General features: G+C 31.3%; 1 protein-coding gene across 1 annotated transcript; it reads left to right on the top strand.

The window, feature by feature from the left end:
• The first annotated feature begins 386 nt into the window (after nucleotides 1-386).
• VGAT (vesicular GABA transporter) lies at nucleotides 387-12,844 on the top strand. Its single transcript, XM_067285326.1, has 3 exons — nucleotides 387-459; nucleotides 920-1,347; nucleotides 11,045-12,844. Exons 2-3 carry the CDS (start codon nucleotides 1,042-1,044, stop codon nucleotides 12,242-12,244), a joined length of 1,506 nt encoding a protein of 501 aa, XP_067141427.1. The 5' UTR covers nucleotides 387-459; nucleotides 920-1,041; the 3' UTR covers nucleotides 12,245-12,844.
• The last annotated feature ends 427 nt before the right edge of the window (nucleotides 12,845-13,271 follow it).

The raw sequence follows: 13,271 nt of genomic DNA, 5'->3' as shown, positions 1-13,271 counted from the left end.
AATTTAACATCGACTTCAGTTTAATGTAATATTTAAGCTACCATTAGTGCTTGCAAGACTGTGTTAGCATATACCACGTATTTATAACAACATAAAATCCTCTACAGAGTTGCTCTTGTCACATCTCCCAGAATTACTATTAGATTAGCACAGACTTTATGTGAAGCAGCCTAATGATAAAATTATAGTTTTAAAAAGCATTTTAATCCAATCGAAAGATAGATAACAGTTTAAAAATCGACTGAGATAAAGCTAATTGGCTGTTTAAATTTAAATTTAATGATACGAGCCCAGTGAGCACATGCGCAATTTTATGTGTAATCTGCAACGTCAGACAGGGCCGTTTGCTGTCGAATGAGCATGCTCCAAAATATCGATTTTTGACCATTCACATCAGGATTCCCGGATGTAAGAACAGTTCTGTTCTGGAGGAGGAGGCGAAATGGCTACTCTAAGCAAGTAAGATTCTCTTTTTACTTTGATTATTCGCAATTAATCAAAAATTACGCCTGGTAAATATTTTCAAAAATTAATTTATAATCGGTTTGAAATCGATTTAAAATTACAACCTCATTAAATCAATACTTGTAAAAAAATTATAAATAAAATTATTAAAACAAAAGAAAAATAAAAAATAATTTAGGTGGCGCTTAAAAATTAAATTTTTAAATCTGTATTTACCTATTAAAATTACACATTTAATTTAATTATGTTTTAATAATTTATTATTTATTCTCACGAGCAATAAATAACTTAATTTAATACATAAATTAAAATAATAAAGCAATGTAATGAAATATTTTTCGAATTTTTTAAAATAATTTTTGAAAGATTTCTTTGCTTTAACTTTAAAGTTAATATTCTTTGTAATTAAATGGAATTTTTAAAATTAATTTTAATTTTTTTTAATGCCTGGCAGATATGAAAGAGTATGTCTCCACTTCTCCGAAGAACATCAAGGAATTATGTCTTCCATATTTTTTCTTTGTTAATATAAATAAGTATATTATATATGATATTTTAACCCTTTGACTGTCAGAAATGTCTTGGTATGTTTTTCGATTGTGGCAAACGGTACGTTCATATCTACCAGGTGCTTGCGGTGAACATCAGGATACGGAAAAAGTACATTTTGCAAAACATGGACACGGTCAAGCGGATACCGAATTAGCATCGTTTAATCACTCTGGAGAAGATGGTCAAACGACTTCCATCCAAGGTGCCGAAGCCAGCTTAGATGAAGTGGAAGGTGATGTGCTGGATGGTGCAGTGGGGGAAGGTGAATTTGCCAGCGATGTTAAAATTTCAGAATGGCAAGCGGGTTGGAATGTTACAAATGCTATACAGGTAAATAGTCATAAAAATTTGTATTCGGTTCTCATTATCGCACGAATTTTTCTTGATTTTTTTCGGGAGGGATGTGAAATGTATCGATCGCCGCCGCCATATTGTCCGCATACGCATCTATATCGTGATTGGTTGGAGGAGTGTTGCAGCAATTCGAGTCGATGCCTGCAAGAAATCTCGTTCGTGTTCGACTGGAGTGCAATAATTTTTTTAAATTTATTTTATTATCGATTATCGGCGTAAAAATATTTCTTAAATTGCTTTAAAATAATTTTTATACATTAAAAATATTCATAATTTAATAGAGCGTGTATAGTACATTTTATAATGTATTACAAATGCTCTATTAAATTATAAATATAACAATTTTAAAGCGATTTGCTCCGCTCGGTCTTACAATTATGAGAAAATATTAAAAAAAACTGGTGATAACTCAATTTTTATATTCGGCCAAACGTAACTCTATCAGCTATACTATGATTTTGTCTTACTAGAATCGCCATGATTATATGTTTTTTAATACATAAATATTATATTTTTATGTTATTTAGATGTTAAAAAGCATAATAAGGCATAAAATCACTATATAGCCTAGAGTATACTATAGATACAATCTAGATTCATTGTGGCTCGTAATTAAGTACAGTATAAAAAAAAGGTTCTTCTCTTCCACCAAATAATAAAAACTTTAAAATCATAAGCACTTAAGCGGTAATCTCACATTGTGAGGCTTTTTAGGGTGCAACTTTGTTGGCTTCAGTAAATCCGACTGTGGATATAACATGCTTTACTCAGTGTAAATCTATCACACATTTAGATATTAAAGAGAATAGTTTATCGTATAGATACAACATATATGTGTATGAATCTTTAGTTCTACATGGATCTGTTCACTAATCGCTACAGATCATGTGGAATATCGGCATATAAAATGAAAAAATGAGCACGAAACACGAAATTCTTTATTTCATGACGAATCAGTCGATCAAGATATATTTTACATTACATATCATTTAAATCTGATTGTGCAATCATGAGATATTGAACAAAGTGTTTCGTGTGAATCACCCTGTGCCATATTTATGTAATATAATCTAATATAGCATTAAATTATATCATAAATAAAACATACAAGAGGTATATTTGACTCGCAGATATATTACACATTAAAGAGCATTAGTTTGCTGTATCTATGTATATATAAAGTAGAATATCCATCTGTCCTTAAATATTTCTGCACCCTTCGACCGATCTGGATAAAATTTTTCGTAGTTACTTTCTAGAATCCTGCTGAAAATGTAGGCTATCATAAAACCCGGACAACCTCTAATTTCATCCTGTTGACAGTGCGATAATTTGTTTAACGTATTATTATGTAAGTATTGTGTAATAATTAATGCAAGTGCCGTAATTTTTTTATTATTCGCGAAAAATGTAAAAATATTTCTATTTTGCAATTCCCATAACCTATTCTTGTTTATTACGGCTCACAAAGTTTTCCCGCCGATAAATCAAGTAACCTATATGGTACATTATTCAAAGGGAACTTACAGATCATAAAGTGTCAAGGGGATAAAATCCAGATTTTGTGGTAGCCTACATTTTCCACAGGGTCCTAGAGAATAACTACAAAATATTTGGTCCAGTTCGTTCAAAGGGCTGGAATTAATGGGGAATAAAATTAAGGAGTGGGTGCCGAGGTTTCATGGTAGTCTATGTTTACCGCATACTAAACCGTATGGACTACAGTGGAACCCGCATGTTGCTAGCCATATACGTTAAAACAACCAAACTTATTTGAATCGTAGATTCACATTTAGAGCATGATTAGTTTTACATATAATACTATATTTATGTTATTTGGCTGTTAACTATTTTGCTATCTTACTCATGAACTATTTTATGTCATCAGTTGCAAAACAAGGCTCCAGATTTGAATATGATATATCGCAGAAAATAATTTTATACTATTTCTCTTTAGATTATATCCATTATAGGCAGAACTAATAATTAAAAATACAAATTCTTAAAAATATAATCAAAATTATTACAATTTCGTTTATAAATTTTTTTAAAGAATCACCAAAAACTTTATATAAAATCCCCCAAAAATACATTAACACGAATATTCTTTATTATTTTATAAATGGATTTTCGAATTTCTGTTTATTCAGCAATTTACAAATTATAAGTTTGTAAAAAATGCATAAATATTTTAAAAATTTATTTTAATATGATATAATAATGCATGAATGATGATTTAATGACACTCAACATCATGTTATCCTTGTAAAACTTTATACTTGTTGTATGTTAATTTAAATGCTTTTGAAATGTGCCGACACTCATTATATATCTACATTTACCTTGATGCTTGTTTATATTCTATCTGTCAGATTGTCTATTCTTCAAAAAATAAATTATTTTACCAGTATTATGGTAAGCTTATACCATAATACTATTTGCGCTGTATTTTTTGGCACGTTTTATATTAGTGTAATTCAGGGGTTTTCAAAGTGGGCGTTACCGCCCCCTGTGGGCGGTGAGTAAATCTAGGGGGACGCTGGAAGCAGGGTATGAACGGCGACCAAAGGCAAAAGTTGGGGGTCACTGATGGGTTAGGGGGCGTTGGGTATAACTTTATGGAACAAAGGGGACGGTGGATCAAAAAAGTTTGAGAACCAATGGTGTAATTCTTTACATTTTGGATTGGTTTATGTGAAATTCATATTAATGGAAAATTTAATTAAGTCATATATAGTAAATGTTTTGCTGTGTTTCATCGTAACAAAATGGCGAGCATTTTCAGCATTTATATCCTTTAAGAACTGCAATAAAACCAAATTTAATTAAAATTTAAAATTTATGAGAATGTAAATCTTTAAATTCGACTCCCAGCCATGTTTCCCCCCCCCCTTTTTAAATTTGTTAGTTCGTATCCCTTTTCGGAATTAATGAGTATTAATTAAAGTTTTTTATTTTATGTTTAAACTGTTTAAAATTGTAAACTTCTGTAGGTCAAAGTTCATTTAAATTATATAATGTCAAGTATAGAACGATGTAAAAGGCTGTCTTGTGATGATACAGTTCTGACAAAATACCAAAACTTTAACTGATATATAACTGAATTACGACCAATTTCGATAGGTCGAAGGTCGTAGGTTATTGCATTAAATCAGTTAAGTAAACAAATTAATAAACTAAAACTAATAAATAAATTTCTTAATTTAATTTACATATAAATTAAAAGTTAATATAAATAAAATATATGATTTAATTTTTACATATTTTAGTTAATACGAAAATTAATTTGATAATTTGAAAATTAATGTCGTAACTAAGTTTTGCCACTAGAGGGAAAATTTTATTTTTGGTTGCTGTCGTCTAGCGGCCATTTTTTAAAGCAGTATTGATAAAAAAAATAATTGCATGAATATTAATAGTGTAAACAATGAATAAATCTGAAATAAATTCAATAAATAATTATATTTTTCAAAAATGCAACTTGATTGCATCTTTATTTTTAATCTTCTCATCTCACGATTTTATAAAATTTGAATTTTGACTTCTACATTCACACTTATTCTAGAATGATTCTATAAAAATCTTCGATATTAATACATTTAACTTTGTTTTCTTAAATATATAACCTTTGTGTTTAATTTAATTTATATTAAATTTAAATTTTCTTTAGTAATAAATGAATTTTTTTAAAATTATATTGTATTGAAAATAGTTTAAAAAATAATAGAAAAGATGAAACATTTAATATATATGTTTAACAAAACTGAAATTACAATTTAATCTTTTATTTAAATACAATTAATTGATTTTAATTTGGGTTTTATCCTATGTTTATTTTAAAATTAATAGCATTCGCCACCCAAAAAAATTGTAAAAGTGGCACCACTAATTCTGAAAATTAACTGTATTTTCCAGAGTTAACACCATTTCTTACAATTTTTCCTTCATTTGTTCAATTTTATCGCTGAACAGAATATTATTAGCGCCATGTTCATGCAGAGAGAGAATTAGTAGGCCATTTGGCGGCTTTCAACATAAATGAGCCCCAAAATTTAGTCTTTAATGCGAAAAAAAATGTGATATAAATTACAGCTTCTTTAGATAAGTAATGGAAAAACAAGGTTTTTTTATTTGATTTATTGATTTTATTCATATATTTTTATGACTACCGGCATCTGTGATTAGATTGGATTTATAAGGCGACGCAACATTTGTGCATTCTTTGCCAACAAGTGTCTCTCAGAAGTACTTTTTATGGGAAACTGGCCCTTATTTAGGTGTTACACACGTGAAAAATCCACGATGAGGCGCGAATCCGGTGACCTCAGCGTTACCAGTGTTCATGATGAGGTGCAACCTGAAATACTACCGGTGTTACCAGTGTTCGGGGTTTTATCTAGTGGACCCGCATTTGTGATTGACTTGGGTCATATTAACCCCTCTCGGGTCCTGATTAGCGCCAACAGAGGGGGAAAAACAATTTTTTCTACATTATTTTCATTAGTTCGCTCACTAATCTATGGTTTCCATATGCTACAATAGAGAGTCATCATTTAAAATTGGCTGATGTTCATTTGAATTAATCTCGGCTTAGGTTTAAACGAATTATTTACTCAAATATTGAATTTCGATTATATTAAATGCCTTGATTTATGGTAAAGTCCACTTTTATGTCTGGTAATATTGGATTTTAATCATTAATTTAGTTTATGTTATCGTCTCTTTAGATCAATAATATTTTAAAGTATATCCGCTTCGATGGCTACGCTAATGAGCCTTTGTAAATGTTAAAATTCATTAATTATTGTTAAGAGTTCACGAGAATTACAAACTTTGTTTACTTTAACGCAAAATTTAAAAATTTGTGTTATAATCACCAATTAATAGATGATCGATTAGATCTTTTAAATTTTTATTAATTAAATATTTTAAATTGTTATGAATTTGAATTGATTTTAATGACTAAAAATAATTTTTGGAATAAAATTCTAAATATTCTTACTTCTTTATTTATTAAATAATACAATACCTTGAATAATGATGGATCAATCGATAGTAGCTTAAAATATCACTAGAGGTCATGTCTTCAAAGCCAACTAGTGACCTCTAGTGATGAAATTCGATATTATAATAAAACTATTGTTTTAGAAAAGTTTTAATTGATTAAACAATTATTTAAGCTTATAAAACTTTTTATCGCTATTAAATTTTTAAATATTTAATTATATGTTTTATTTTTATCTACTAATGATTGGTGATTTTTACTATAAAAATATTAAATTTAAAAATTTGTCGAGTGTCTACTTAACACTGTTTTCTGTATTTATATAATCAAAAAGTTTATAAAATATTTATTTTATAAATATTTAATAAATTTATTATGTAAGAGCACGTTTTTATTTTATTTTATTATTTTTTTAATTTTAGTAATTCGAATAAGATCGAAAATGGCCGCTCTTCAAGTAAAGAAAATCGCCATTTTTAAAGATTTGAGTAATTTAAACTAATGAAAGAAAGGGAAATTTTGTCTTCATATTTAGAAACGCGAATAATTCTATATAACAAATTGATAATTCCAGATATAATAATGACCTCTTCGATGATCTTGAACTAGTTTTCGAGGTCAAGAGCTCTATAAGATCTTAATTACTATAGACAGGTGAAAATTTTAATTACACAGTTGAAGAGTGTAGCCAATTACTATTATAAAAGCTTAATTTTAAACTTATAAACAAAAATCGGCGAGAATTTTTTGTTTCTTTGGCTGAGCGCAACGCCTACGCGTCGCGACGCATTGTATCTATCCAAGCGTTGTATTCTATCCGATAATGTATGAAAAAAAATGTTAACAGTTTAGATGTACTCAATAATGATTGAGAAAATATATAATACAATATATTATTGGAAAAAAGTAGGAAAAAGTACAGTGCTCGTAAGCAGCACCGACGCGTCGCAGCGCGCTGTTACGCGTCGCGGCGCGCTGCTAGTTACAGATCAATATTATGCTATTAATATAATTATTTACTGCAAGAACATCCCACACTATAATCTAACTAAAAAAAATTATAGTAAATCAATAGAATAAATAAACTAAACGTCGGAAATGACGTAAAGCACGCAAGAACTTTGCGAAAAGTACAATAAATTACATAAATTTCATCAAGAATTTTACGAAATTTCTTATTGTTTTTAATTAAATCTATATAATTAATATTTCCTAATTTCATAAAATAAATTCCGTGATGTTTAAAGATTTTCTGTCACACTAAATTATGCAATTATTGCTTCTAAGTACAGTAATAATTTGCAGGTCTTCTTGGAAGCTAATTATTATAATTAAGTTCACTAACAATGGAGGAATTAGCTGCTATTTCTTTGTAAACAATGATTAATTACGTAGATTCTACGTCACGATGGAAGAACACATTAAAAATGTGACGAGATTCAAATGGGAAACACACAACTCCCATTAATTAACAATACTAATTATATGATAATTTTAAATGACGTATCGAAAATTCGATTTGAACAATGAACTTTAAAGCATTTAATTGTATTATGTATATTATATAACACCCATTAACATCTAGGCAATGCCCATTTCTGCATTTTCTTCCGCAAGGTTGAAAGAATATCGTGTTGGAGTTAAGGTGAAGTCAAACACCCAAACTCATCCCACTTTATGACCGAAAGAAGAGTTAAACGTACAGATTTTCTAATTAAAATTTAAAAACGACACCTAAATTATTCCGTGTGATGTTACAAAACTTTCAAAATATGTTTCGTAAATATTTTAATATTTCCTCCCTCCAGTTTATCAACATTTGTAATAAATTACGTGTTTGTATCACATACATTTAACTCGAGAAGAACATATCCTTGAACTTTAAACCTTGATTTTGTCTGAATAACATCACTTTCGATTTTGATTTTTGACTAAAATACATAACTTTGTTACCCGATACAATCACAATGCAAATTACTTTGTTTAAACATCATATTGATATCTAAACAGCAAGCGTGTTGTAATATTTCGAGTTATTATAAGTACATAAATCAATATATATATATATATTATATATATTGTCTTAAACTAGAGGGGAGAAGAATATGCGAAAACAAAAAATTGCTGATTAGTTTAGGTATAAAATACAATTTAATTGAGCCATATTAAAACATTATGATATGGCCCAATGATGCACTCGTATACCATTGTAGTAACATATGTATCACAAATTTATTTTAATCTTCTTACGTCGAGAGATGGCACTACATACTCGAAATATATTTTTCCTTTTATTTTATTTCAGTATGTAATCTTTGTAATTAAAATTAGTCTAGTTGCTGTGACTGTTCATTCTCTCTCAGATAATATTTATAATGGCTTTGAATAAAATTAGATTTGAATATTTTAAAAATGTCATAGAGAAAATATTTGACTCTAGGCAGGAATTCCGTATTCAATTATAGACGTGGGTTCAGTTCCTACTTGACTAAATATTTTTACTTTGGGTCATTGCTTTTTTCTTTAGGTTGGCTTTAATTGGTTTCCGTCTACACGCGAGTACGAGAATTATTTCTGCATACTGTATATTAAGATTTAAACCTTCAAATTACTAAATTATAATCGTAAAAATTACATATTTCTAATTCTGTACATCATTTTGTAATAGTTTAATTACTTCAGAACTAGCTAACATAAATATTTAAATTTACGTTCCAGAGATATATAGTAACAATGCAATAGTAACAATGGTGGTCATAGCACTCAAGCTGCAATGGGGTTACAAATGGCTCACGGGGGTCATTCAAATATGATGTCACCAATTTTCAGTCCTTTTTGACTGCCTATTTCTCACCGTCACATTTCGTCACTAATTTTTAGATACCCCGTGCTGATGTCACGCTTGATCTGCCACCCCCGATATTAAAATCAAGCATTTCTATAAAACAGATCTACAGTACATTAATTTATTCACATTTCCTGCTGTAGCAAAGCTAATTTTAATAATAGGCCAATAGAAAACAAAAATGAAATCTACTATCATCAGTCTAATAACATCGCCACTCTATCATAATCTGACAACATTTTTACATGTCCCCTCTCTCGTGACAACATATTTAAATGGCCTCATGCCACACGTTTGACCATTCAGAGATTCCGTGTGAAAAACTTAGCATCAGTATACTCTTTCAAAAAGGTAAAAATATTATTTTAAAATGCATAAATATATCAATAATTATGCCATTATTTGTGCTGTAAATAAACTTAATCTTATGGGTTGGATTGATCGGATGTGGCAACGTAACATATGGACGGTCTGCCAAGGAGAGGTGCTTCCCAGAACTTTCTATAGAAAACTGACCGCTATCTAGGCGTTAGACACACGAAGAAATCCCAGAAATCCTCCATGCGACCAACGACCAGTGCTCTGTGGTTTGACTCACTCGGCCATTGGTGGGCACTTCTAGATGATATTAGGACACTAGTTGATATATAGCGCACTTCTAGGTGGCCATCGTATGCACTACATTTATTTGCCATTTTTGTGTCCATCATAAATTCAATCAAGCATTTTATTAATCAAGCATGGACTTAGTGGCGTAGCTACGGTTCTCCGGGCCCGGTGCGGAACCAGATTTGTGGGCCCCCGAAAAAATTTTTCGGCAGGGGTGTCCTTTTTCCGTAACGGTAATCGGGAACGTCCAAACGAAAACAAGTAATTTTTTCTATAAATTTCGGCTTTTGAATTTATTTATTCCGTTAAAAGCATTGCGTTTAGACGTTCAATTTCTTTCGTTTGATGAATGATGTGTTAGTTATTTTTTTGTTTTGTTTACGTAAACGGACTAAAATATTTTTGTGTAGTGGTTTATATAGTGTATAACTAGATTACAGTTGAGTTGCTGGTTTTCCTGTGTAATAGGGGCCCCAACTCGAGCATCCAAATGCCAAATTTTGCTTTGTTCTGATTGCCGTGAAAAATTTTTCGGGTCTTTTTTTCTTGTGATTTTGGGGCCCCCATGGGCCTATCGCTTTCCAGGGACCCGGTGCGGACAGCACCTACCGCACCCTCTAGCTACGTCACTGCATGGACTTATCCATGATAGTCATTACACGTAGCATATTCCTACATTCTGGTAGATTCAGGATACTGTATGATAAATGATATCGGTATATTCTCGCAAATTATCATTTATACACTTAACATAGTATTATTTACGTCAGTTATACAGATATGAATGAATAGTTAGTTTATTGTATGACAGCAAGATTTATTACACAGGATGATTCAAAACTCTTCACATAGATGCAAAAAATTTGCTTTATTATACACTCACCTCTAAGTCACAGAAATAAAAGGAACTACAATAGTGCAGACCATTGTAGTTCCTTTTTGTTGTAAGCTTGATAGTGTTGTGAAAATGAAACGTGTTTCCATCAGAAAGGTCCAGAATCTTGGAGCGCTCGCGCCAATTTTTCTCTTTGTACTTGATTGTTATTGCATACGCAAGAAGAGAGACAAAATTTTGCTTAAGTGTGATTAAATAATAACTTAAAATTACGTATATACGACACTTGACAAGTTCTAAAGTTATCAATTTGAATTTATAATAAAAATTGGATTAAACATTAAAATTCTGTAATTAAAAGAATCTGTTTTCTTTACAGGGAATGTTTATCGTCAGCCTACCGTATGGAGTACTCCATGGAGGCTATTGGGGTATCTTCTCACTCCTCTTTGTTGCCTATATCTGTTGTCACACAGGAAAAATCCTCGTCGCCTGCCTCTACGAGCCAAACGAGAAAGGAGAACTGGTACGTGTACGAGACAGTTATGTCAGTATTGCACGGACTTGCTTAGGCGACAGATGGGGCGGCAAAATGGTTAATTGTGCCCAGATCATAGAGCTGCTTATGACGTGTATATTGTATGTCGTGCTCTGTGGCGATCTAATGATCGGCAGTTTCCCAGAAGGTCCAATAGATCAACGATCCTGGATGATGATCTCTACCATGTTTTTACTGCCATGCGCTTTTCTCCGCAATTTAACGGCGGTTTCATGGCTGAGTTTCTGGTGCACTATGGCTCATCTGTTGATTAACGTGGCCGTCCTCGGTTACTGCTTCTATAAGGCACCAGAATGGGTATGGAGCAAAGTGCAGTTTAGAATTAACATCCGTATGTTTCCAGTAACCTTGGGAATTGTCGTATTCAGTTACACTTCGCAGATATTTTTGCCTACACTAGAAGGAAATCTGAAAGATCGTTCTAAATTCCATTGCATGTTGGACTGGAGCCATATTGCTGCCGCCATATTTAAAGCCGGATTTGCTTGGGTAGCTTTTCTCACTTGGGGAGATCAGACACAAGAAGTCATCACTAACAACCTACCTACTAAAGGCTTCAAGTTAATTGTCAATCTTACCCTTGTTATTAAGGCATTGTTCTCTTACCCGTTACCCTATTATGCAGCCGTTGGATTATTGGAATCGGCCTTCTTCAAAGGTCCTCCATACACCAAATTTCCAGTGTGTATCGCAAAAGATGGCGAATTACGGATTTGGGCAGTGACGTTAAGACTGTTACTTGTTATTGCGACAATGTTAATGGCTATAAGCATCCCCCATTTCGCTTTGTTGATGGGTCTAATAGGCAGTTGCACCGGAACCATGTTATCCTTTGTCTGGCCCTGTTACTTCCACATGAAGTTAAAGTGGGATACAATGAATTGGTATAATATAAGTTGGGAAATTTTTATAATTTGTATTGGTTGTTTCTGTGGTGTGATTGGTCTCTATTATTCAGCTTCAGCCTTGGTGGATGCATATCACATTCCATTACCGTATGTACCCCATCAACCAGTCTGAATGCAAATAATGTAACGTAGTAACTTCATTTTTTGTCGTTTACCCGTGTTAGTAAGTAGCTGATGAGGAGAATTCTTTATAAGACGAATGGTAACAAGTAGCCAGGATGAAAGCATCAAGAATAACATAGAAATCTTCCAAACAAAAAATTTTATTCAATTATTCCCAATGCCAAGTATGTCTTCCAAGATCTTCAGTCACTTCTTAATCATATCAAGGTATCGCCTGGTGCCTACATCTACGTCTTCCTTAGATATATCCAAAGTTGCTGAATTTGATATCTGGAGTAATTGTTACTTATTTAATATTCGAATGTTTACTGTTAAAGAACGGTATATATACACATATATAGTAACGGGTATTTTACGAATAGGGCTATAATTTTTGATTTAAGGAAATATTTTTAAGCTATATTAGCTTTATCATACAATGGTAGCTTATATTTCTCGCATTATTTTCCATTTTATGCTAAAAGTCTTCCATATAATAAGCTGTAATAGAGTTAACATTGTATCTATAATCCACGCAGACTAAGTTTGACCGAGCCACCAGAGGGCCAATCATTAAAAATGGCACGAAACAAACTTAAAATGATTGTCTTCGAATGTTCCAGCTTTAAAATATTTACAAATTCTAATTGATTTTTAAAATCATAATTAATTTTCGATTATTTTTAAACGAAACAATAAACATTCAGGTGGCGTAACTGACTTAATTAACCCTCTAGCGGCGAGGTCAAACTTACAATTGAGCGGAGTATAAATGTATTTATTCTGTGATAAACCCAACAATCAGATTCAGCAGCATTGTTAAAATTTTAACTAAAAAAACAAGATGTCTTCCAGTACAGTGCCAAATTAAGGCATACGTGTATTCATTATCTGATATAGGTCCAGTATTCGCGTTATTTTATTGATGTGCGCTCTAAGAAATGATATATTTACACCCTGTTCGTTATTAAAAGATTAAACGAATGTTATGAACTAAAATAATTGCATATATATATATATGTATATATGTATGTATA

This window comes from Centruroides vittatus, unplaced genomic scaffold (genome assembly GCF_030686945.1).
Source record: "Centruroides vittatus isolate TY-2023 unplaced genomic scaffold, ASM3068694v2 scaffold_2520, whole genome shotgun sequence".
Classification (NCBI taxonomy): Eukaryota; Metazoa; Arthropoda; class Arachnida; order Scorpiones; family Buthidae; genus Centruroides; species Centruroides vittatus.
Note: the sequence above shows the minus strand (reverse complement) of the source record. Positions and strands in the feature narration are given on the sequence as shown.

Bases quoted from the DNA above. Each gene is read 5' to 3' on its own strand.
- VGAT (XM_067285326.1), top strand. From the start codon at position 1,042: ATGTCTTGGTATGTTTTTCGATTGTGGCAAACGGTACGTTCATATCTA. The intron at 1,348-11,044 runs GTAAATAGTCAT...TTTTCTTTACAG, and splicing joins ATGTTACAAATGCTATACAG to GGAATGTTTATCGTCAGCCT.